Source organism: Periophthalmus magnuspinnatus, chromosome 6, assembly GCF_009829125.3.
Source record: "Periophthalmus magnuspinnatus isolate fPerMag1 chromosome 6, fPerMag1.2.pri, whole genome shotgun sequence".
Taxonomy (NCBI): domain Eukaryota; kingdom Metazoa; phylum Chordata; class Actinopteri; order Gobiiformes; family Gobiidae; genus Periophthalmus; species Periophthalmus magnuspinnatus.
The window spans coordinates 10,164,719-10,190,450 of NC_047131.1; the positions used below are offsets into that span (position 1 = coordinate 10,164,719).

The following is a 25,732-nucleotide window of genomic DNA, read 5'->3' on the forward strand; positions in this document are numbered from 1 at the left end:
TAAAGAGTACATGAATTTACAGCAGGTTCTTGATATGTTGAGGGAGACTTGGGGGTCTTATGGGGGCATTGGCACGGTGGCAACATTAACACCTTCCCACATTTAATTGTGTGTGTATGTTTGTGTTCAGAGCACTTCCAGGAGGACCTGGCCAACATCACATGTGAAATCGCCATCAAACAGAAACTCATTGATGAGTTAGAAAACAGCCAGAGACGTCTCCACACTTTGAAACTGCAGTATGAGCAAAAACTACTACTACTGCAGTACAAGATACAGGAGACACAGCAAGAGAGAGACAAAGTACTGCACAACATGAGTGAGTACTGCTGCTACTACTGCTACTGCCACTACTACGACTTCACAGACCTTGCCTAGTCTAAATGTTTGGAGTGAGTGTTGCTGGTGGGTTTGGCAGATTGGCAGTCTCACTTCTGTCAGTCTGTCCCAGGGCAGCTGTGGCAATAATAGTATTTCACCAACACAGAGTGTGGAGTGAATGCAGAACGCACAAAACTTTCAACGGCTTTTAAAACAGATGCAGTATTATTTTAACCCTGTGCGTTCCAGCTCCTGTGGACAGTGGCTCTGACGACAGAGCCAAACGAGTCAAAGCTGAATACGAACGTAAACTGTCTGTGATGAACCGAGAGCTCCAGAGACTCCAGGCAGCGCAGAGAGAGCACGCTAGATTACTGAGGAATCAGAGCCAGTACGAGAGGCAACTCAAGACTCTGCAAGGGGAGGTGGCTGATATGAAGAGGACCAAGGTAAGGAGGAAGAGAGGGAGAGAGGGAGGAGAGGGATGAGAGGAGGGAGGGAGGGAGGGAGGAGAGAGCACGCCAGGCTACTGAGGAGCCAGTGCCAGTACAAGAAGCAGCTCAAGACTCTGCAAGGGGATGTGGCTGATATGAAGATGACCAACGTAAGGAGGGAGAGAGGGAGGAGAGGAGAGAGTGGAGTGGAGAGAGAGAGAGAGAGAGAGAGAGGGAGAGAGTGAGCACGTCATCAGGTGCTCCTCAGTGATTTTATAGTCCACACATACCTTCCACAGACTCCAGTCCTTTCAGCTTAAATGGCCTTCAATGTGTTTCCAAATTTTTCAGGCCTGGACCCCAAAATAACCATGGACCTCCACTGCAGAATTTAAGTAATACGTCTTGATCCAGATCCAGAAAAATTGTGATCTCTTTTTGCCATATCGCCCACCTTTAATCCACCCTGTATCTCGTGGGTTCCTGTAGGTTCTTGTAGGTACTTGTAGGTTCCTGTAAGTTCTTATAGGTTCTTATAATTTTCTGTAGGTTCCCATAGGTTCTTGTGGGTTCCTGCAGATTATTGTTGGTTTCTGTAGGTTCCTGTAAGTTCTTGTCGGTTGCTGTAAGTCCTTGTAGGTTTTCTTTTGTGTTCCTGTAGGTTATTGTAGGTTCCTGTAGGTTCCTGTGTTTCAGGTCTCATGTCTCGTAGGTTCGTCTGATGAAGCAGATGAAGGAGCAGCAGGAGAAGAACAGAATGAATGAATCTCGACGGAACCGAGAGATTGCCACTTTAAAGAAGGACCAGAGGAAACAAGAGGTACTAATACTACAAAAGTACTACTACTACTAGTATTACTGCTACTGTACTGGAAGATTGGCGGTTTGAATCCCAGCTTTCAAATTCTGTGGTTGTGTCCTTGGGCAAGACACTTCATCCCCCTCGCCCCCCTGTGTCTGTGTGAGTGTGTGTGAATGGGTGAGTGTTTCCTTGATGTAAAGTGCTATATAAATGTGATCATTTACGACAATTACTACTACTGCTACTACTACAAGAAAGATCAATAGAGCCAAAGGTATGATTCTGCAAATACTATTACTACTACATCTTATACTACCATTACTGTAAGAGCTGCCAGAGGAAGCAGGCGGTACAAACACTAGTAATAGTTCAAATACTACTACTACTACTACTACTACGACCAATACTACTACAAAATGGATTGATTGAATGTGTATGTGTATGTTGTGTTGTAGCACCAATTGAAGTTACTAGAGGCTCAAAGACGCCAACAAGAGCTGATTCTGAGGAGGAAGACTGAGGAGGTGAGACTAAACCTGGACTAAACCCGGACTAAACCCGGACTAAACCCGGGCTAAACCTGGGCTAAACCTGGGCTAACCCTGGATTTTACCTGGACTTAACCTGGATTTAGCCTGGACTAAACCTGGACTAAACCCGAATTAAACCTGGGCTTTACCTGGACTAAACCTGGACTAAACCTGGACTAAACTTGGACTAAACTTGGACTAAACTTGGACTAAACTTGGACTAAACCTGGACTAAACCTGGACTAAACTAGGACTAAACGTGGACTAAACTGGGCCCAAACCAGGACTAAACCAGGACTAAACCTGAACTCAATCTAAGAGTCCTCACTCAGCTGTTCTCCTCTCCAGGTGAGCGCTCTGCGGAGGCAGGCCAGACCCACCTCAGGCAGAGTCCAGAGGAAAGTCCAGGACCAAGACCCAGGAATGAGATCTGGACCAGGAAGGACCTACTCCGGGACCAACGGGACCAGGTATGAGAAAAGGATCCATTCTCCTGCTTTTATTTATCCAACTACTACATCTGGGAAGGCATTTGACACACCACAGCATCAGCAGATTAACTACAGACATGTGACCTGCCCTCATCTCTGTCTAACACACAGGAATGTAGGAGGAAGGAAGGGCATCTGACACACAGGGATACAGGAGGACGGGAGGGCATCTGACACACAAGGATACAGGAGGACGGGAGGGCATCTGACACACAAGGATACAGGAGGACGGGAGGGCATCTGACACACAAGGATACAGGAGGACGGGAGGGCATCTGACACACAGGGATATAGGATGATGAAAGGGCATCTGACACACAGAGCAGGAGGGACTCTTTTCTCTCTCAGGTTCTTGTACAGGGGCCAAGCTTATGGAAGAGCATCTGAATCTTTTCTCTCGCAGGTTCTCGTACAGGGGCAGAGATCTTGAGAGGGCACCTGACTCTGTCCTCTCTCAGGTTCTCGTACAGGGGCAGAGGTCTTGGGAAGGCATCTGACTCTGTCCTCTCTCAGGTTCTCGTACAGGGGCAGAGGTCTTGGGAAGGCATCTGACTCTGTCCTCTCTCAGGTTCTCGTACAGGAGCAGAGGCCTGTACTCCAGTAGAATGGCCCGGACCAAATGGCAGTCTTTGGAGAGGAGGATCTCAGACGTGATTCTGCAGAAGATGACCATCTCCAACATGGAGTCTGACATGAACCGCCTGCTCAAGGTCAGACCCGGTTTAGACTGGGTTTAGACCAGATTTATACCTGGTTTAGACCGGATTAGATCTCGTTTAGACCTGGTTTAGTTCTGTAGTAGACCTGGTTTAGACCTGGTTTAGACCTGGTTTAGACCTGATTTAGACCTGATTTAGTCCAGGTTTAGTCCTGGTTTAGTTCTGGTTTAGTCCTGGTTTAATCTAGTTTTCCCTTGTAGCAACGAGAGGAGTTGACTCGGAGGAAGGAGAAGGTTCTGAGACGCAGAGAACGTTTGCTCAAGGACTCGGATCTGGTCCCTAGTCTGGACACTAGTCTGGATCCTAAGACCCCAGACCTGGTTCATTCCTCAGACCTGGTCCAGTCCTCAGACCTGGTTCAGTCCCAGAACCTGCAGAAGTCCCTGGTCCCATTGATGGAGGAGGTGGAGGCTCTGAGTGCAAACATCGACTACATCAACGACAGCATCTCCGACTGTCAGGCCAACATCATGCAGATGGAGGAGGCCAAGGTACAGGTGGGGTTAGGCCTGGTTCAGTCCTGGTTTAGACCGTACTATAATAAGTGTGTTTGTTCTGTATATTTCAGGAGGACACAGACAGGACAGACGTCTCTGCTCTGATAGGCTCCTGCTCTTTGCCTGAGGCTCGCTTCCTCCTTGACCACTTCATGAACATGGCTGTTAATAAGGTGCAAGTCCCATACAAGGACTGATTTAGTCCTGGTTTAGTCCTGGGGTTAGAGTCATGTCTCTTTCTACCTATCTCTTAGAACAAACCACATTTTCAAAATCTCATCAAACGCTTTTGAATTGGAGGTTTTGCCAGACAGGTTTACATGAACTCTGCAGGAAAACACAACTCTGGCATAGAAATTTTGTCCCGTCTGAACCATAGACCGTGTACAGAAGTGGACTGAGGGAGTGTGACGTTACTCCAGTCAAATGAAGCTCATTTAGGCTAGCAGCTAGCTAGCCTAAAGCAGTCCCATATTTGAAATTCTGACTGCGAGTATCATGGCAACCAAACAGCCAATCTGGAGTGAGGCTGTTGAAAGTAACACCCCTTCCTGCCCGCACGACAGGTGCTTAGAAGGGAGGAGGCGCCTAGCAATGCTGTCAATCAAACCTGTTACTAATGCTAATGAGAGCAACCTCGGGGAAAGAACGTGTCTGATTTGTCTATTATTAATGTTATAACTTGATTTAGGAACAAAATAGTGAAAGAAAAACTCCAGGATCATGTAGAGCGTTTTAATACGCCCCCTTTGTGGGGCGTTCACTGACCCCCCTCTCTCTCTGTGGTGCGTTCAGGGTCTTCAGGTGGCTCAGAGAGAGGCCGAGTTGAAGGAGGTGGAGGGCAGACTGAGGCAGACGGAGGTGACCAGTGCCACTCAGAACCAGCTCCTGTTCCACATGCTGAAGGAAAAGGCCCAACTCAACCCAGAACTGGAGGCTCTGCTTGGCTCTGCACTGCACGGTGAGAGGCCTGGTTTAGTCCAGGTTCAGTACTGGTTTAGACCTATTCTAGACCTAGTTTAGTCCTGGTTTAGACCTGATTTAGACCTAGTTTAGTCCTAGTTCAATACTGGTTTAGTTCCTGTGGTTCAGGCCTGGTTTAGTCCTGGTTTAGACCTGGTTTAGTCCTGCTTTAGTCCTGCTTTAGTCCTGGTTTAGTCCTGGTTCAGTCCTGGTTCAGTCCTGGTTTGTTTAGACCTGGTTTAGTCCTGGTTTAGTCCAGGTTTAGTCCAGGTTTAGTCCTAGTTTAGTCCTGGATTAATACTGGTTTAGACCTGCTTTAGTTCTAGTTTCGCCCTGGTTCAGGCCTGATTTAGTCCTGGTTTAGTCCTGGTTCAGTCCTGGTTTAGTCCTGGTTTGTTTAGACCTGGTTTAGTCCAGGTTTAGTCCTAGTTTAGTCCTGGTTCAATACTGGTTTAGACCTGGTTTAGTTCTAGTTTCGCCCTGGTTCAGGCCTGGCTTAGTCCTGGTTTAGTCCTGGTTTAGTCCTGGTTTAGTCCTGGTTCAGTCCTGGTTCAGTGTGGGTTTAGTCCTGGTTTAGTCCTAGTTTAGTCCTAGTTTAGTCCTGGTTTAAACCTAGTTTAGTCCTGGTTTAGACCTGGTTTAGTCCTAGTTTAAACCTAGTTTAGTCCTGGTTTAGACCTGGTTTAGTCCTAGTTTATTCCTGGTTTAGACCTGGTTTAGACCTGGTTTAGTCCTGGTTTAGTCCTGGTTTAGTCCTGGTTTAGTCCTGGTTTAGTCCTGGTTTGTTGTTTTGTCCAAACACATACTTGTCCCTAAAATAGTTTGATTCCAGCATACGTGATGTTTTTGCTGTCGTGTTGTGTTTAAGTCCTGTCTAAAGTGTCCACATTTTTGAGTTCTTTCTTGTTGTTTTACAGATTTAGGGCACAGCTCAAACCGTGAGTCGTCCACATTTAGAACTCTGCTGTTTTTAATCGCTCTAAAAATGCCACTAAAACAGTATGGACTGAAACAGAAATAAACGACAGAACATCGATCACACAGCGTCTGCGGGAATACTAATTATAAACACATTAAAGGTCCCATTTTATATAACCAGATTTAACACTGTCAGCTACTATTTTAGCCTCATTTCCTGTTGTGGTGCATTCACTGACCCCTCTCCTCTGCGTTCAGGGTCCTCAGAGAGAAGCCCAGTTAAAGGAGTTTTTTCTCACTCTCTTCACTCTCTCCTCTCTATTGCTGTCTCTCGTCCTTTCTCCCTCTTCTGTGGTGTGTTCACTGATCCCCCTCTCTTCAACCCTCTCTTTCTCTCGTGGTATATTCACTCACCCCCTTCTCTCCCCTATGGTGCATTCAGGATCTGCAGGCTGCTCAGAGAGAAGCCCAGCTTAAGGAGGCTGAGGACAGACTCTCGCTCTCTCCTCACTCTCTTTCCCTTTCCCGCTCATGGTGCGTTCACTGTCACCCTTCTCTCCATGGTGCGTTCAGGGTCTTGGGTTACTGTCAGCTACTGTTTTAGCCTCATTTGAACTGCTTCATGCTGTTTCTCTATGGTCTGTCAATAGAGCTTTACTTTTGTCTCCCGCATATGCATATAAAATATAAATCCTTACAGTTTATAAATGCTTCACCTTTTCATAACCAGCGCCCCCTACAGCCTGAATCCTGCTCCTCTCTCTGAAACGGTCTGATAAAGTAACTCTCCTCCATCTTTGACCCATGTGGCACAAATAATCCAGAGACTGAATCTGGCACTACCCCACTCCCTTTGAAACAGTCCAAGCTCAAACAGGAGTAGTGTAATGAAGTAAAGTGTAATGTTTAGATTTGTTTTGACAGAAAATGGAGACGACAGCAGCAGCGACGAGTCTCCAAACAGTCCTACAGCAGAGGGAAGGTAAATCCTGGTTTAGACCTGGTTTAGCCTTGGTTTAGTCTTTGTTTAGTCCTACTTTTGACATGGCTTCATTCTGTTTTAGTGTTGTTTTTGCCCTGCATTTGTCCCCAGTTTAGTCCTGGTTTATACCTGGTATAGTCCTGGTTCAGTCCTGGTTTAGTCTCTAGTTTTGTTCTTGTTTAGTCCATTTTAAGACCAGGTTTAGTCTTTGTCAAATATTTCATATATGTTTGATTGATGCCATGTTTCTTTGCCAGCCCGTTGGCATCAGATCTGATGAAACTCTGTGGAGAAAACAGGAGCAGGAACAAGGTGAAGTTATTTTCAACATATTTTAGGTTTTATTTTCCAGTTCCTTCTCATCTCTCCACAGATATTAAACATTCAGATTTTGTGTTTCAGGCTCGGAGACGAACCGCGACTCAGATGGAGCTGCTGTACGCAAACACAGACTCTACCCCCGACCCCAGTGCTGCGCTCCCATTGGCCGAGACCCCAGAAGGAGGTGGGGACATGGAGAATATTTACAATGTCGTGTCTCCGGGTTACTCCAAAATCCCCACAATGTGAGTTCAGCTGTCTACACTGTGACATAAATACTGCTTCACTCTCAGTGCTCCAACAGTCTGTATACACACATTTCATTATATCTAACTCCAGGGAGTATTTTCAAGATTCATTCATTAAAGATGGGATATTATGAAAAAACATTTTTTCACCCTTGTCCACATTCTAACGCTGTTTTCTCATCAAAAACAAGAGAGATCCATGCGTGTTTGACTAATCTAGCGATCTCCCTCCTTAGGGTTAGCAGTACAATCCAGTACAAGGCTCCGCCCACAAGCCTATGTCACCCATGCTCTCACATGCCAGTTCTCCATAAATATACAAAAACATGATACAAAACTGTACACAGCAACTTGACAAACCTGATGTGATGTTCAGTAGTTTGTGGGATGTACGCTGATTGTGTTGTGATAGCGATCTGAAGGGGGAGTGACTTAGCACAGAGAGCAAAGAGAGGGGAGTCTCAAAAACGAAAGTGAAACATAAAACATGTTAATATGTTGTTTTGGCCGAATATAGCATTTTCAAAACAATATTAAAGCCACAAGCGGCATCAAGTAGACAAATAAGTACATAAGAGTGGACTAAAAATGTATTAATTCATTAACCATTGGATTTATATTTGTCTTTCAAGTCGCTCAAAGCTCTTTACAAGTTTACAGCACTATTCAGTCCACATGACAAGCCAGTGTGGCAAAAAAGTAAAAAAAAAAGGCTATAGAAAATAGAAAATGAAAGAAAACATTAATGTACAAAAGAAAAAAAGAGAGATAAATGTGGGAGATGATGTTGCAGGAGTCTGAATGAGCAAAATAACTGATAACTAGACACCAGTAAACACAAAAACTAAATTATATTATTTATTATTTAATCTAATGTTTTATTTGTTTTATTATTCTCATGATTGAAAAGTGTGAAACCTCTGGGGAAGCGAACGCCAGAGCCCTCTCCATCACTCCGAAGGAAAAAAATTGAAACAGCCAAGTCCAAAGAGCTGAAACAGTAAGAGCTGAGCCTGACAAATAAAGATCAGGGGGATAATCTGTCTGTGATTTAAACTAATGCTATTAGTGTGAGCTGCCTGCGCCTGAAGACTAAAACCTGGGAAAATAATTAAACTTGATTTTATACCAGATTGATTCTTAGATGTGAGCTGCTGCCTGAGCCTGGAGACAAGAATCTGGTAATGATCAGGGTGTGTAATGATTTTTGCTTGTGCTGTGATGTGTGCTGCTTAAGACTAAATAATGGGATTACAGGGTGTAATTCTCACTAATGTGCTTTTACAGAGTGTGGTGTGAATCTGAAGAGTAAAATTAGGGAAAAATCTGTCATGTAAAGTTTGACTGGCACTGGCTCAATTTTAATTCTGTTGCTTGATAATGCACTCACGATGTTAGATCTATAGAATTTCATAGAGTGTGATAATGAGAAGATATTGAATTTTGTGCCAGTTTTTGTTCCATGTGGATAGGCCCAGTAGTTACAGAGATATTAACCATAAACCACCAACACATCTGCATTTTACTCAGTGTTAGACTATGGGTTCTTATCTCAGTAGGCGAAATGATTGACAGCTGAGGAGATGAGGAAACAGAAGTTGGACGCAGCTACTCTGTCATCTGTGATCGGTGTGTTTAGCACAGACAGGAAATGACACATGAGCTAACAGGAAGTGACAGGTGACAAGGAGGAGACAGGAAACATGTGGCGGACATCTTTTTTTGATTCCACTCTCTGTCATAGATCAGAGAGTGGAGTTATAACAAGGGTCAGAGGTACTCACAGTTTATGGGTTTACTGCTGGTTTCAAACTAAACTTATTTTATGAATATTAATGACATGACAGGTGAGGAGTGATTGACAGGTGAGGAGTGATTGACAGGCACTCTCAGTTCATTTTCACTCCATCTTGTTCACACAGGTTTAGCAGTGTTATTCAGATTAACACAAAAATATCCCACCTGTTCTAAGGCATATATTAAGGTAATAAAAAACACCACCACTGTCACTCACACACCGCATTAATACATGGGTGAGGTGGGGGAAGTGTGTTGCCCAAGGACACAAAGACAGTATGCACTTGCCGGAGTTTTATTTCAATGTTCTGACTCATCCTTCAGTGTCTCTGGGTTAAACCTGTCAGGAGCATTGGGACCCATCTCCAGATCTTGAGCTAGGCCTTGGTCAGGGCACTGGGTGAATATGCAAACTCCACAGAGAAAGACAACAGCAGTTGAAACAGCAGCTGTCTTTCTCTGAGGTCAGAGTGGTGGTATCTCCAGCGTATGGCCTTTGTTGTGATGAACCAGCTCTGATCATTACACAGCCACAAGTCATGAATTGTACCTTTTATCAGTTGAATTTGAATGTTTTTTGTGATGTTTATAATATATTTGTCTTTTAGGGGCGTCATTACCTCCATGTCTCAGAGTAAACGTCCTTCTAGTCTCCAGTGTGTGAGTGTAGCAGAGGGACACAGTAAAGCTGTCCTCTCTGTTGACTGCAACAACGAGCTGCTCTTCACCGGATCCAAAGGTATAAACACTTGAGTTAAAACCATAGACTGTATATATAAGTGGACATAGCTAACCCACTAGCCGCCGCGTTCCAAACAGGAAGTGAAGATTGGCGCACTTCGGGCTCCATCAACCCTGGCTCCAGTTCTTTGTTGAAAAACTGTGGCCCTCCTCTCTTTATTTGCTGCTGCCAGGCTCATCATTGTGGTGTTAAAATGTTCATAGTAACCGGCTCTACATGATCCTGGAGTTTTTATTTTGCTATTTTGTCCCTAAATTAAGATATGAACATTAATAACAGACAAATGAGAGACCTTTTTTTCTCCAAGTCACTCCCACTAGCATTACCAACAGCTTTGATTCACAGCGTTGATAACCGCCCACTGCTAAACCAGGAGTCTGGGCAGGAAGGGGTGTTACCTTCCACAGTCTTGCTCCTGATTGGCTCTTTGGTTGCTATGATACTCATGGTCAGAGTTCTAAATATGGAACTCTGCTTCGAATTTCTCCCGATAACTGCTCTAACCTCGAGCTACATATGGAGCCTAACACTATGGGTAATGTCACACTGACTTCCAGTCTATGGTTTAAAGTCTACCTCAATAACCATATCTGATGCAGTTATCAATCCACAATTAATTCCATCATTAGAGTACATATATTGATATTTGCAGCAGTGGGGTGGTCTACATGTATCTTTATGGTGGAATGTTTGGCAGTTACCATGGTGACACAATGCATACATTAGCAAACACTGCCAAAAAACTAAAGAAAAAATACAAAATGGATTTAAACAGCACACATTCAAAAGCCTGTGATCAATCTGAGCGTTCATAATCCTGTTTAAGAGTTTGATTTTAAACAAAAAGGTGAGAGTGACTAACTGAAAAACTGTTGGCTAATGCTAGCTAGCTTGTGCCTGTTATTTGAGAGGGACTTATTTAACAGCTCAAGTCAGCTCTTCTGTTGTTGTTCCAGCTAAAACAGTTCTTTATGATCAGATTGTGTTAAAACAAAGCTCAGATTAAAGTCTAACAGATGCAAAGTATCAATAGCTGTTCTCCCACTCCTCCCTCTGTTGCAGACCGCACATGTAAAGTGTGGAACCTGGTGACTGGACAGGAGATCATGTCTCTGGGAGGGCATTTGAGCAGCGTGGGCTCGGTCCGGTTCAGCTCTGGTCTGGTCTTCACTGTGTCCAGCTCCTTTATCAAAGTCTGGGACATCAGGGACTCAGCCAAGTGCATCCGAACCCTGACGTGAGTCCTCCTTAGACCGGGTTTAGATCTGGGTTAGTCCTGGGTTAAACTGGGTTTATAACATATGACCTTTAGAACTGGCAGCCGTTCTGAAATGTTTTTAGATATCTTATTTTGAAATAAGATATATTTGGTGTAAACTGGGGGCATTCCAGTTCAAGTGAAAATTATTGGAAGTGTTCCTGCTCAGGTCGACAGGTCAGGTGATGACCTCTGACCCCTGTGGTCCTGGTTCAACTCGGACTCTGTCCTCAGAGACTCAGATAAACCAGATCTGTGTGAACCCCAATGGGACCAGTCTGTACGCCGCAGCCGGGAACGCAGTCCGAATATGGGACCTTAGGAGGTGAGACAGATGTCTATACTACTACTGCAAATACTACTGCAGATACTACTTCTGCAAATACGATTATAAATACTACTGCAGATACTGCTTCTGCAAATACTTCTACTATTGATTCTGTGTTTCAGGTTTGTTTGCACAGGGAAGCTCTCTGGGCACCAGGGTCCAGTCATGTGTCTGACCGTGGACCAAACCGAGACCAACCAGGACCTGGTGGTGACTGGGTCCAAGGACCATTATGTCAAGGTTAGACCTGGTTTAGACCTGGTTTAGACCTGGTTCAGTCCTGGTTTAGTCCTTGTTCAGGTCTGGTTTAGACCTGGTTTAATCCTGGTTTAGTCCTGATTCATTCTGGTCTCTCCACAGCTCTTCGAGGTGACTGCATCCTCAGTGGGGTCTCTGGCTCCCTCTCTGACCTTTGACCCTCCTCATTATGATGGAATCGAGTCGGTCCTGGTCCAGGGAGACCGGGTTTACAGCGGGTCCAGAGACACGGGACTCAAACTGTGGCACCTGCCGAGTAAAGACCTGCTGCAGGTGAGTCAGATGCCCTCCCATAATTCTCCTGTAGCCCTGTGTGTCAGATGCCCTCCCATCCTCCTGTATTTAGGGTGGCAGTTGGAGCGTTCCTTCACCAACCCAAAAGTTGGCAGTTCAATTCCAACTCCACTGTAATTAGTGATAAATGTGTGTCCCGATTCAGTCCTGCTTCAGTCCTGCTTTAGTCATGGTTCAGTACTGGTTCAGTCCTGCTTTAGTCTTGCTTTAGTCCTGCTTTAGTCCTACTTTAGTCCTGCTTTAGTCCTGCTTCAGTACTGGTTCAGTCCTGCTTTAGTCCTGCTTTAGTCCTGCTTTAGTCCTGCTTTAGTCCTGCTTTAGTCCTGCTTCAGTACTGGTTCAGTCCTGCTTTAGTCCTGCTTTAGTCCTGCTTCAGTACTGGTTCAGTCCTGCTTTAGTCCTGCTTTAGTCCTGCTTTAGTCCTGCTTTAGTCCTGCTTTAGTCCTGCTTTAGTCCTGCTTTACAGCCTGCTTCAGTACTGGTTCAGTCCTGCTTTAGTCTTGCTTTAGTCCTGCTTCAGTACTGGTTCAGTCCTGCTTTAGTCCTGCTTTAGTCCTGCTTTAGTCCTGCTTTAGTCCTGCTTTAGTCCTGCTTCAGTACTGGTTCAGTCCTGCTTTAGTCCTGCTTTAGTCCTGCTTTAGTCCTGCTTTAGTTCTGCTTTAGTCCTGCTTTAGTCCTGCTTCAGTACTGGTTCAGTCCTGCTTTAGTCTTGCTTTAGTCCTGCTTTAGTCCTGCTTTAGTCCTGCTTCAGTACTGGTTCAGTCCTGCTTTAGTCCTGCTTTAGTCCTGCTTTAGTCCTGCTTTAGTTCTGCTTTAGTCCTGCTTTAGTCCTGCTTCAGTACTGGTTCAGTCCTGCTTTAGTCTTGCTTTAGTCCTGCTTTAGTCCTGCTTTAGTCCTGCTTCAGTACTGGTTCAGTCGTGCTTTAGTCCTATTTCTCTCTCTGCAGCAGGTGCCCTCAGCGCACAGAGACTGGGTCAGTTCTCTGGCTCTGGTCCGGTCTGGTTTGGTCCGATCTGCACCGGTTCTGGTCAGTGGCTGCAGAGGAGGGATTCTCAAACTGTGGAGCGCAGACTCACTCAGTGCGCTCACAGAGGTCAGAGGTCATGACAGTCCAATCAACAGCATCTGCAGCAATGCCACACACCTGTTCACCGCCTCTGAGTAAGTCCTGGTTTAGATCTGATTTTGTCCTGGTTTAAACCTGGTTTAGTCTTGGTTTAGTCCAGATTAAGACCTGGTTTAGTCTTTAGTCCTGCTTTTGTATTGGTTTAGTCCTGGTTTATTACTGGTTCAGTCCTGGGTTAGTTCTTGGGGAGTTCTGGTTTAGTCCTAGTTTAGTCCTGGTTCAGTCTCGGTTCAGTCTTGGTTCAGTCCTGGTTCAGTCCTGGTTCAATCCTGGTTTGGTTTGATTCTTCCTCAGTCTTGGTTTAGTCCTGGTGTAGTCTTGGTTTAGTCCTGGTAAAGCCTTTGTGTTGTCCTGGTATAGTCCTGGTTCAGTCCTGGTTCAGTCTTTATTCTTTATTCTTGGGTTGATCCTTCTTCAGTCTTGTTTTATTCCTGGTTTAGTCCAGGTTTATTTATTGTATATTCTTGCAGTGATCGTACAGTGAAGATCTGGAGGTACAGAGGTGAGCTGGAGGATTCTGTGGAGGACTGACCTGGGCCCTGAATGCACCGCAAGGACTTTGAACACACCACGAGGACAGTGAACCCCTCAGACATCCCTGAACGCACCATCTTTGTCTGCTGCTGCTTCAAGCCTTATAAGAAAGTAGAACCAAAACAAACTGGCTCTCTTTGTGTGAAATCAAAGAGAAAGTAGTTCCGACTCAGAAGGTAGATTTAACCACATTGTAAAACCAAACACTTCCCATACAACTGAACTACACCTGTTTCATCTGAGCAGCCCTGTCATAATATGACAACTGCACATTGTAATTTAGGAAAAGACAATAACCAGACAATAAAAATAACATAACAGGTATCACACTTCATACTCCACCCCTGCAGCCAGGTGATTGTGATCAGAAACACCTGGCTGTGATCAGGGCAGGTCTGTGTGATGTTACGTAGTACTTGAAACGGGACTGGCCAATGGAGGTAGCACACACTTTGACTTAAGTGTTTTTGACCAGAAAGCTGCAAACTTACCTCGTTTGCATTAAAGTTGTCATGTCTAGTGCTGGCTTAGTCCTGGTCTAGTCCAGGTTTAGTTCCAAATTTAGTCCCAGTTTAGTTCAAATTTTGATATGGTGTTTGTGCAACTGCAAACCCACCCTAAGTCTGGGTTTAGTTCTGGTTTAGACCAGACTGGGTTCAGTCAAGTTTCGGTTCAGACCTGGTTCTACCCCTGTTTGTTTTAACTAAATGTTTATAATATAGTGAACCTAGAACCTACCTTTCCTCCAGTCTTATTTTAGTTTTTCGGCTAAAGGTGCGTTTATTCTTTGGTCCTGGTTTAGTCCTCAGGCAATTCTGGTCTGGCCTTGTTCTAGACTTGGTTTAATCCTAGTTTAGCCCTGGTCTAGTCCCGGTGTAGTCCTGGTCTGGTCCTGGTTTAGTGCTCATTTAGTATCAGGTTTGGTCCTGGTCTAGTCCAGGTCTAGTTCTAGGTTTAGCTCTAGGTTTAGTTCTAGGTTTAGTCCTGGTTTAGTCCTGGTTTAGTCCCAGTTTAGTATCAGGTTTAGTCCTGGTCTGGTCCTGGTCTAGTTCTAGGTTTAGCTTTAGGTTTAGTTCTAGGTTTAGTCCTTGTTTAGTCCTGGTTTTAGTCCTGGTTTTAGTCCCGGTCTAGTCCCGGTTTAGTCTCAGTTTAGTATCAGGTTTAGTCCTGGTTTAGTCCTGGTTTAGTTCTAGGTTTAGTTCCAAGTTGTAGGTTTAGTTGTGAGTGTGAAGCCGGTGAAGCTGCTCTTATCAGGCTGCCTCTCTACACTATTGCCTTGTTCATTTGTGTAATATTTAAAGTCTGTGAATGTTGTAACTCACAAAACCATCACTAAATCTTTAATCAAAACAAGCACTTGAACCCTCCACTCGTTGTCCTTGGGCGATCCCTCACACGTTGTCATAGTCGGTTGGTAGCTGGACCTATCAGCCTGCTTCTCGCTTAAAGGCTGTGTACCTGGTTTTTCACATGTTTGAGCTGTGGCTCGTCCCAGTACAGATATATGATATAAGAAGCTTTTGAGCTCAAAGTGCTTATAAACTCATCATGGTGAATAATTATGACGCTCTGAATGCACAAGTTGTGTAACTCAGTAATAACTTGAGTTAAGTGAGGACCACTGCAAATTGTTAAAATGAACTAGTTCTGTTTTTTACGTTTAAAAAATCAGGTACAGCACCTTTAATGTCATCCTTTATAAAATCATAAATGTAATAATAATAATCTCGTGACTGTTTTGACAAATCAAGCCTGACGTTTGCCTTTTCATGTTTAGCTTTGTTAGCGACCAAAAACGTGGAAATGTGTCTTAAATGTCTCACTTATCCTGTAGGTGGCGCTGTGCACATTGAGTTTGAATGGGTTTTTCCCATGGACTGAAAGGAGGTAATATATATAGATATTTATATAGTTTTGCTTTTAAGAATCTAAAATTATTTATAGCAAAGGTCAATGCTACAAGAATGGCTTTAACTTACCTTCATGTTAACAACTGTAGTACTTTAAAAAGTAGGTATTCTGCTAAATCTGGTATAGACAGTTTGTTAAACCAGTCCTGGTTTAATCCAGGTTTAATCCTATTTCAGCCCTGGTTTAGACCTAGTTTAGTCTTGGTTTAGTCCTGCTTTAGTCCTGTTTTAATCCTGGTTAGTCCTGTTTTAGAGGTTTGGGTTTTTTTTACAGTTAATTATTCTTTTTTTCCTTCTGTCCATAAAAAAAACAAATTCAAACCCATGTAATTCTGTGTTTGTAACTGCACCTCCCCTAACCCCAGTCCTGCGCTCTGATTGGCCGAGGCAACTGTCAGTCACTCGCTCTAACAGCTCTGATTGGCTGCTTTCTTGAGGGCTAAAGTCACTGTAGCACTCTGCACTGTCTGTATGATGACCACTGTATTTAATTTAAATAGTTGTGATGTAATCAATGTGAGACAAGCCATCTGAGACTGTTGTGCAGAGGACTGGACCCATACTAAGGATTCTGGGAAATATAGGCCTGGGTGTGGCTTTTTCTAATGCTCCAATATCATGAAATGTCCCGCAGTGGGGCTTTAACCCTGTTCTAATGTAGTGTCCTCCTCCATCCCTGGAGTTGTGTTTTGTTTCATTCACACATTTCAGTAACTGTGAATCTGTTCCACCTTGTGACATCATCAGGTGGTGCTCCACTGTTTTTTTCAAAATTAACCCTGAAATATTTCATGTATTTTTAAATTTAGTCCATCTTTTTTCTGCATAGTTCACGTTTTGTCTATTTAACTGGCAATCATTGCTGCCCAAAGCTAAATGATCAGTTAAAGAATAATATAATATCTAAACCTAGTCCTGGTCTAATCCTGGTCTAATCCTGGTCTAGTCCTGGTCTAATCCTGGTCTAGTCCTGGTCTAGCCCTGGTCTAGCCCTGGTCTAGCCCTGGTCAAGCCCTTGTCTAGCCGTGGTCTAGTCCTGGTCTAGTCCTGGTCTAGTCCTGGTCTAGTCCTGGTTTGGTCCTGGTTTGGTCTGGTTTAGTCCTAGTCCAATACTGGTTAAATTCTGATCCTGGTTTAATTCTGATCTAGTCCTGCTCGGTCCAGTCCTCTGTTTAGTGTCTGTGTAGCGAATCTGACTGTATTTAAATTTGAAGTGAATGAATGTGAGACCAGTGAGTCGTGGTTTAGTCCTTGTCTTAATCAGGACCTGCTTCAGTCCTGGTCCAGTCCTGATTCAGTCCAGGTTTAAATCCAGACCTGGTTTAGTCCTGGTTTAGTTTGAATGTGATCTATGCTGATTTTGTTGGATGTATTTTGGTGACTGTGAACTGTCTGAGGCCTGCTGACTGTAATAAAGTGTAATCTAAACACACTCATGTTTATCTTACTTAGAGCCTGTGTGTCGTGTCCAGCAGAGGGCAGCACAGGCCTGGTGAAATAGATCTACCTGAGCAATCAATAAGCAGGCTCGCCTCTCCACTGACCTGCCATTTGTCTTGCTGGTGTCACCTACTTGTCTCCCTGAAGACAGATAAGTTTAATGCCATACTGTGGAACATTCCAGGCAGACCTTTATTATCTCCATGGAGACGAGCAGGCAGGGATCCTCTAGTAGAAAAGTTACGTGGTGGACCTTAAAGATGAACATACTCTTTGCTTTTTTCTGTTAATACTTTTACTATACTCTTATGAGTAAACTGAGTGAACTAAAACACAGAACATTACATAACATTAACCTTTTTCATTTACACTGCAATACTTGTTTTACTGGAGGTGGGTTACAAGTCAGATCTGTGGAGAGATGATCCCACAGATAGTGAGAATGCATGTTTTTAAGGGATTATTAAGCAGTAAAAACAGTAAAGCAAAAGGTGAATGGATTTAGATTAAAGCTGTAACCTTTCTGGTGGAGGATCCGCCACTTGCTTGTCTCCATGGAGATGCGAGTGCTTTGTCTGCAATGTTGCACAGTATGGCATTAAAAACATCTGCGTTAAATGTATTAAATTATAGGCTTTTTCTATTACTAAACAATACCTTTGCATTCATTCTGCAATTGGGATTGCCTCTCCACAGATGTGATCTGTAAAGTTACTTGGCTTTGTCACCTTGGGTGTGTCCATGCAGATAAATTTGGAATTACACAAATTTTATTGATCCACAAAAATAATAATAACAGAATTCATAATAATTAAAGTCGAAAAACTGAAAAATGTAGTTAATGTGATGTATCTATTTCCACTATATACATGGGCAGGATATACAATGGTTGACCTAGAGTTATCTTTCTATGAATTTAATGCCATACTGTGGAACATTCCAGACCAAGCAATAGCCTAATATCTTCATGGAAAAAAGTAGGTGGCTGACCCTCCACCGGTTTTCTCATCACAAACAGTTTTTCTCTCAAATGGAAAACTCAGTGACTCTTTATTATTAGTCTGTCTATATTTCCAAAGCTCAAAATCCTCTGTTCCCCCTTGTGATGTCATGTGGTAATACAGGAAGTGCTCAACTGTGTTTTTAAACTCCACACACCTTCACTAGAATCATTTGGATGATTTCAGCCCTGGAATTGCCAATCACTACTGAAATAAAGGTAAAAGGAGAAGTTAACTTAAACTACCATTTCATGATATCACAAGGAGAAACAGAGCATTTTGATCTTTGGAGATGCAGACAGACTAATAATAAAGTGTTACTCAAACATGTGTGAATGAAACAAAACACAACTCCAGATATGTTTTTGAGGTGATAACAACATTATGACATAGATTAAAGCTCACAAGAGTCAGGTTTGTGTTATATAGGAGCTTTAATGACTTGACTGAGGTACTTTACAGGCCTCTCATTTAGGCCCAGTATCTGCTGAGTGGAGCTGCCCCCAGCGCTGCTTTGTCCTGCTCTAATGAAGACCGTGAAGTGGTCCCGCGGTGCGTTCACTGACCATGACACTTCGCTGACGTCCAGGAAAAGTGACCACCACAGCACAAAGTTTATCCCCGTCAGCAGAGCTCGGTTACTTCAAAATAATATTACTCAGTACAAGTATGCAGTATAGAGTCTGTAAACTAGTGTCAGGAGCAGTGGGACCCATCTCCTGATCTTGAGCTTGGCCAGGGCTACCTTAGCTGGAGCATTTGCCCTATTGTGCATGTTTTGGGTTGAGGGGGAAGAACAGAGCACAGTAGAGGTGGGGGTTGGATTCAGTTCAGTCCTGTTGCCGCTGAGCTCTTGGGCAACGTTTTGTCAAAAAACAAAAAAAGTACATTTCTCCCCTTAATTGTCAGAAAATATTCTTCAAATCAAAATCGAGCTCTGTATTTTGAATTGAAGTATCTGATCTCATGTTTGTAGTGATTTTTTTCCATCTGGTGCAGAATTGCAGCCATGTTCCTGCCAGTCTGCCCCAGGACAGCTGTGGCACTTCTCCATCAGAGTCTGCGTTTTAAGCCTGTTACATGATTATATCATATTATTATTAGACTACTATAACAGCACCCACCCGCACACTCAACAGGAGGCTCCACGAGGAGCAGAATCTGAAGAAATAAACACAGTCATTATAAAACATGTTTGTTTAGACCTGCTTTAGTCCTGGTTTTAAAGCTGCAGTAAGTAAGTTTTTTGGTAGTGGCAGGGGAGTCGACAGAGGGGGGGACAAAGGGGTCTCTGTTGTTCTGGGCCCCAGGGTCTTAGGGGCCCAGAATTTGACCCTCTGCCTTTCATTTATATTAGAGGAGGGCCCATGTTTCCCGGGCCTGGGTGGGGGTATGACACCTGCTGGTCTCCTTAGCAATTATATTACTTTGTCTGGAATCTTCTAAGGTATATTTAACTTATCTGGTGGTGCCACCTGCTTGTCTCTGTGGAGACAAGCAGGTAGCAAAAGGCGAAAGGTAAGAATTCATGTAGGCCTATGCCAGCAGTAAAAACATTTGTAGGCTAATTGAATAAATGCAAGTTGGATACTTTAATGCATTACGTAGAATATTTCAAGCAAAAATCACCAAGGAGAGAAGTGACGGATCGACCCACAACCAGGAAAGTTACATAGTACACCTTTAAGTTTAGATCTAGTTTGGACCTGGTTTAGGCGTGGTTTAAACCTGGTTTGGACTTGCCTGGTTTAGACCTGGTTTAGGGCACCTGGTCTGGACCTGGTTTAGTATATAGTTTAGTCCAGGTTTAATCTTGGTTTAGTCCCCCTTGATCTTGGTTTAGACCTGGTTTAGTCCAGTTTTAATAAGTGCTCACTTCACTGTCTTCTTGCGGGGGAAGTCTCGTTCTATAAATAGCCTCCCGTGGTGCGTTCACGTTCCGCTGGAGCCCGCCCCTCTTGCCTCCCTCTCCCCGCTCCTCCGCTCTCCTCTGCTCACTGCTTCACTCCGCTCTGACGCTCCTCAGGCTCCGCTCCTCCGTACATCCTCTCCACGCCTGTGGAGCTCTGTGTGCCCGCTGTTCTCGTGGACTCCCTCGGCTCCGGTCCTCCAGAGCTCCAGCGCGTCCCCCGGGCCTCTGCGTTCTCTCTGCCCGCCTCCCCGCGTCTCTCCCCGGGCTCGGAGCGCAGTGATGCCGCTCACTGGGTGACTCCGCGGGACAGCACCATGGCGTGGATCGGGGACGCGGACCCCTTCACGGCGGCCATCCCCGCGACCAAAGTGGAGCTCAGCGTGTCGTGTCGGTGAGTGGATAGTCCTGGTATAATCCTGGTTCAGTCATGTTTCAGTTCTGTTTTAGACCTGGTTTAGTCCTGGTTCAGTCCTGGTTCAGGTCTGGTGTGCACCTGGTGTCGACCTGGTTCAGTCCTGGTTTAGTCCTGGCTCCATCCTGGTTTAAAGCTGGTTTGTGGTTCTGGTTTAGTTCTTGTTTAGTCCTGGTCTGGTCTTGGGAAGTCTTGTTTTAGACCTCCTGGTTTAGTCCTGGTTTAGTCCTGGTTTAGTCCTTATTCAGTCCTGGTTTTGTCATGGTTTAATCCTGATTTTTTGGTGGTTTAGCCCTGGATCAGACCTGGTCCAGTCATGCTTTCGTCCCGCTTTAGTCCTGGTTTAGTCCCGCTTAGTCCTGATTCAGTCATGCTTTAGTCCCGCTTTAGTCCTGGTTTAGTACTGGTTTAGTACTGGTTTAGTCCTGGTTCAGTCATGCTTTAGTCCCGGTAAAGTCCTGATTTAGTCCTGGTTTAGTCCCGGCTTAGTCCCGGCTTAGTCCTGGTTTAGTCCTGATTTAGTCCTGGTTTAGTCCTGGCTTAGTCCTGGTTCAGTCATGCTTTAGTCCTGGTTTAGTCCTGATTAAGTCCTGGTTTAGTCCTGCTTTAGTCCTGCTTTAGTCCTGGTTTAGTCCCGGTTTAGTCCTGGTTCAGTCATGCTTTTGTCCTGGTTTACTCCTGGTGTAGTCCTGGTCTAAACCTGGTTTAGTCCTACTGTAGTACTGCTTCAGTCCTGGTTCAGTCCTGGTTTACTCCTGTTTCTTTTAGTCTGTCTTTAGTCCAGGTTTAGTCCTGTTTTAATCCTGCTTTAGTTCTGCTTTAGTCCTGGTGTAGTCTTGGTTTAGTCCTGGTTTAGTCCTGGTTTAGTCCTGGTTTAGTCCTGGTTTAGTCTTATATAAGTTCTTGGCTGTCTCTCCGTGAGGATTTGGCAAATGCTTTTGGCTCAAAATTCTACTCACTTTCAGAATTATTAAACTATAATTTAGCTTCAGTTCAGTCCTCTTTTAGTCCTGGTTTAGTCTTGGTTTAGTCCTAGTCCAGGCCTGGTTCAGGCCTAGTTTAGTCATGGTTTAGTCCTGGTTTAGTCCTGGTTTAGTCCTGACTTTGACATGATTTAGTCCTGGTCTATTATTTTTATAAAGCCCATTTTAGTCCTGGTTTAGATCTAGGCCTGGCAGATTTGGTCTTGTTCTGTTTAATCCTGGTTTAGTCCTGGTTTAGTCCTGGTTTAGTCCTGGTTTAGTCCTGGTTTAGTCCTGGTTTAGTCCTGGTATGTTTTTTGTAAAGCCCGGCACAAATCAGATTTTTCAGTGTTAATAGTTTTTGAAATGTGAGACAAAAAGCGCATACCAAAGACACAAGGAGAATTGGATGAGATTTTAAATGTCTGAGCCTAAACACTGCAGTGGCATATAACAGTGAAGAGACCGCACACCACAAGCTGAAGTCATGAATGCCCCTTGAGTCAGCTTTTTCCTGTCTAAAGTAAAACGACTCACTCTGAGACTCTAAAGTGTTCCAAACATCAGAGCATTGAATGTCAAGTTAAAACTGTGTTATTATTATCTTTGACATGTGGTACAGTGGTTCAGATAAATGCTTTTAATGTACAGAAGGCTGGAGATAAACAAACAGGAAGTAAAGTTGCTATTGCTAATCTGTAACAGCTTCACCTAGACCTGTCATGATAACACATTTTGAAACCTGACATCGCTATAGAGAAATACTATGATAAAAGGTAGTATTGAAACTACTTTAAACCACTGACACAAAGCAGGATCGTCCCAGTGAACCATTTAAATCTGCAGTCTCATTAAAGGCCTGAGCTACAGCAAATGAACAACACTGAACCATTAATTAGCCTTAGACGTAATTTATTCTACCCTCTACAGCTCAAATCTGACCTTATTACATAAAAAAAATGGTAGAACTCTCCTCAATTTTTCAAAGAAATTGCACACACGATGACGACAGTGATTGAGCCCAAAATGTACTCTTCCAGCTCGCATATAATGAACCATAAATCGATATAGAGATTATCGTAACTGGCCGAGCTTCACCCAGCTTCTGCAGACACACGTGAGGGTTTGCGCTTGCATTTTCTCTTTTAAAGAACGCTTCAGACTGGACCACAGCGCTGTTTGGTGGACTGGGTCATTATTTGAGGAGGATACATTCTAATGTGTAATGTAGAGTACAAGAGTATTTTTCCGAGAGTAAAAAAGTCCAACCGCGTGTATTAAAGTAATCAAAGATGTTGGAGGTAACGCCCCTTCCTGCCCGCACCACTGGTTTAACAGGGAGCAGGCACTTAGTGACGCTGTCAATCAAACCTGTTGCTAACGCTGTGGGAGTGACCTCGGGGAAAGAAGGCGCCTGATTTGTCTGTTATTAATGTTCATATCTTGAATTACAGACAAAATAGTGAAATAAAATCCCCAGAAACATGTAGAGCGGGTTAATCCAAGCATTTTTAAGACCAAAATGGCGGTCTGACAGCAGCAGTTACAGAGAGGGGAGCCACAGTTTTCTAATGTAAAGTGAATTGGAGCTAGAGTTGATGGAGCCGAAGCTTCCTATTTGAACCGCCCCGGCTAGCGCTTTAGTTCTGTCAGTTATGATCATTTAAATATACCGTCTATAGCCTGCCCCTGATGCTTTGTTTTATTGGCTGTTGCCATGGTAATGTTTTGTGGTTACAATATGACAAAGCAGCTCAGAGTCGCTCGGACACCACACACGAGGAGTGCGGCGGTTAAAGAATCACATATGAGAGTTCAAAACTGGATCACACTTTCCCGAAGTTGGGGAGAAGTAAAACAGGTCCTAAATCTGGCAAAATACCCTGTGTGCGTGTGTTGGACAACCAAAATGTGTATTGGTTGAATATATGAGGTAGTATTTCATGCGCTCCCTCTGGAGGTGTAGTCTTGTGAGTGCAGTTTGGGTCACATACACAGAGGTACGGAATAGTTTTGAGAGCTTTGGCCATGCCCTTTTTTAGTCGACTAAAGCCCTACTTTTACCTTGACACAAACATTCAGGAATTGGACTACCAACCTCCATTACATCTGCAACTTTTGGCTAAAAGGTTTGATCCCAACTCCAGTGTTGTGCTGCTGTGTCCTTAGGCAAGACACTCCGCCTCAGAGTGTGAGTGATTAATGCAGCAAATGTGTAGAATGCATTATTAATAAATATCACTCCTGAATACCCCACAGAGCAGGACTAAACCAGGATTAAACCAGGACTACACCGGGACTACACCGGGACTAAACCAGGACTAAACCAGGACTGAAACAGAACTAAACCAGGACTAAACCAGGATTAAACCAGGACTACACCAGGACTAAACCAGGACTAAACCAGGACTGAACCAGGACTGAACCAGGACTAAACCAGGATCATAACCATGACTACCCAGGACTAAACCAGGACTAAACCAGGACTGAACCAGGACTGAACCAGGACTAAACCAGGATCAAACCAGGACTACACCGGGACTAAACCAGGACTAAACCAGGACTGAACCAGGACTGAACCAGGATCAAACCAGGACTACACCGGGACTAAACCAGGACTAAACCAGGACTGAACCAGGACTGAACCAGGACTGAACCAGGACTAACCAGGATCAAACCAGGACTACACCGGGACTAAACCAGGACTAAACCAGGACTGACCCAGGACTGACCCAGGACTGACCCAGGACTGAACCAGGATCAAACCAGGACTGAACCAGGACTAAACCAGGACTAAACCAGGACTGAACCAGGACTGAACCAGGACTGAACCAGGACTAAACCAGGACTAAACCAGAACTGAAACAGAACTAAACCAGGACTAAACCAGGACTGAACCAGGACTAAACCAGGACTAAACCAGAACTGAAACAGAACTAAACCAGGACTAAACCAGGACTACACCGGGACTAAACCAGGACTGAAATAGAACTAAACCAGGACTAAACCAGGACTAAACCAGGACTAAACCAGGACTAAACCAGGACTGAAACAGAACTAAACCAGGACTAAACCAGGATTGAACCAGGACTAAACCAGGACTAAACCAGGACTAAACCAGGACTAAACCAGAACTGAAACAGAACTAAATCAGGTGTACACCAGGACTGAAACGAGGACTAAACCAGGACTAAGCCAGATCTAAACCAGGACTGAACCATGGCTAAACCAGGGCAAAACCAGGACTAACCCAGAACTAAACCAGAACTGAAACAGAAGTAAATCAGGTGCACACAAGGGTCTAAACCAGGACTGAAACAAGGACTAAACCAGGACTAAACCAGGACGAAACCAGGTCTTATTCTTTGGCACTTGAAATCCACTCACTTGATCCGAGTTGATATCGAGAGAGCGAGTAGGGGAGAGGGAGAAATGGGGGATGGAGAGAAGATGGAGAGTGGGGGATAGACAGAAAGAGAGAGAGTGAGTGGAGAGAGAGGGATGAGAGGGGTAGTGAGAGGGAGAAACAGAAAGAGAGATGGGTAGAGAAGGGAGGTGGTAAGAGGGAGAGGAGAGATGAAATGAGAAGAGAGAGGGTTGTAGAGAAGGGGAGAAAGAGGGAGAGAGGTGGAGAGAGCCCTGCTGTCCTTTATGCAGCACACAACAGGTTGTGGGTGCGATTCCCACACCACACGCTGTGACATCAGCAGGGTTCTGCACACGCTCAGTACCTCCCTCTGCTCACATCCGTCTGCAGCGATTTACTGCACACTCAGGCGTACTTTCAGATGTGACCTGAGGCAGAGTGAAGGAGAAGTGGCTGCCGTTCTAATCCCACATAACGGTTGGCCGATGTTTGCACTTGTATGCACATTATCTATGTGCCTTAAAGGTCCCATAATGCACTGCTCTCTGATCTCTGTTCTAATGTTGTTTCCTCATCACAAACATACTTTTGGAGCTGTTAGGCAAGGCAAGGCAAGTTTATTTGTATAGCACAATTTGTACACAAAGTAATTCATAGTGCTTTACAGAATAAGAAGGACATTAAAATCACACAAATAAAAACATCAACACATAATCACAAATAATCATCATAAAATTAACATTAAAACAGAAGAGTGCTGAATAAAAACCTTTCAGTCATATGCACAGCTAAACAGAACTGTTTTGAGCCTGGATTTAAATATTGTCAAGTAGAGGCCTGTCTCACATCTTCAGGAAGATTGTTCCGGGTTTTAGCTGCATAAAACTGAAATGCCGATTCCCCATGTTTAGTCCTGACTCTGGTCCCTGAAGTCCTCAGGGTAGACAGACTAATAATAAAGAGTTACTCAAACATGTGTGAATGAAAAAAAAAGACAACTCCAGGTTTGTTTTTGAGGAGGTAAAAACATTATAACATGGTTTAAAGCTCACAGGAGTCAATTTTATGTCATATAGGACCCTTAAGCCTCTAAAAACATAGGATATTTAGTTTGGGCGGATTATGTGATTAAAAGACATAGCACTTTAAAGGTTTATGGTGTAA

The 25,732-nt window shown here is 44.1% G+C and overlaps 2 protein-coding genes across 2 annotated transcripts in view; both read left to right on the top strand.

The window, feature by feature from the left end:
- The window catches only part of LOC117372535 (kinesin-like protein KIF21A), a 32,337-nt gene extending 18,437 nt beyond the window's left edge, over nucleotides 1-13,900 (top strand). Inside the window, exons 15-35 of the mRNA XM_055222655.1 lie at nucleotides 131-319; nucleotides 571-770; nucleotides 1,468-1,575; nucleotides 2,013-2,081; nucleotides 2,436-2,557; nucleotides 3,147-3,288; nucleotides 3,498-3,572; nucleotides 3,666-3,788; nucleotides 3,866-3,967; nucleotides 4,590-4,755; nucleotides 6,600-6,657; nucleotides 6,915-6,969; nucleotides 7,060-7,223; nucleotides 8,137-8,226; nucleotides 9,632-9,762; nucleotides 10,828-11,002; nucleotides 11,193-11,348; nucleotides 11,474-11,591; nucleotides 11,712-11,882; nucleotides 12,851-13,065; nucleotides 13,501-13,900. Of these exons, the coding sequence (XP_055078630.1) occupies nucleotides 131-319; nucleotides 571-770; nucleotides 1,468-1,575; nucleotides 2,013-2,081; nucleotides 2,436-2,557; nucleotides 3,147-3,288; nucleotides 3,498-3,572; nucleotides 3,666-3,788; nucleotides 3,866-3,967; nucleotides 4,590-4,755; nucleotides 6,600-6,657; nucleotides 6,915-6,969; nucleotides 7,060-7,223; nucleotides 8,137-8,226; nucleotides 9,632-9,762; nucleotides 10,828-11,002; nucleotides 11,193-11,348; nucleotides 11,474-11,591; nucleotides 11,712-11,882; nucleotides 12,851-13,065; nucleotides 13,501-13,561 (2,690 nt within the window). The 3' untranslated portion in view covers nucleotides 13,562-13,900. The remainder of the gene's footprint in view (nucleotides 1-130; nucleotides 320-570; nucleotides 771-1,467; nucleotides 1,576-2,012; nucleotides 2,082-2,435; nucleotides 2,558-3,146; nucleotides 3,289-3,497; nucleotides 3,573-3,665; nucleotides 3,789-3,865; nucleotides 3,968-4,589; nucleotides 4,756-6,599; nucleotides 6,658-6,914; nucleotides 6,970-7,059; nucleotides 7,224-8,136; nucleotides 8,227-9,631; nucleotides 9,763-10,827; nucleotides 11,003-11,192; nucleotides 11,349-11,473; nucleotides 11,592-11,711; nucleotides 11,883-12,850; nucleotides 13,066-13,500) is intronic.
- A 1,350-nt stretch (nucleotides 13,901-15,250) lies between these two features.
- LOC117372537 (copine-8-like) overlaps nucleotides 15,251-25,732 on the top strand; it is a 48,039-nt gene continuing 37,557 nt past the window's right edge. The window contains exons 1-2 of the mRNA XM_033968355.2: nucleotides 15,251-15,267; nucleotides 20,141-20,218. Coding sequence (XP_033824246.2) covers nucleotides 15,251-15,267; nucleotides 20,141-20,218 — 95 coding nt within the window. The remainder of the gene's footprint in view (nucleotides 15,268-20,140; nucleotides 20,219-25,732) is intronic.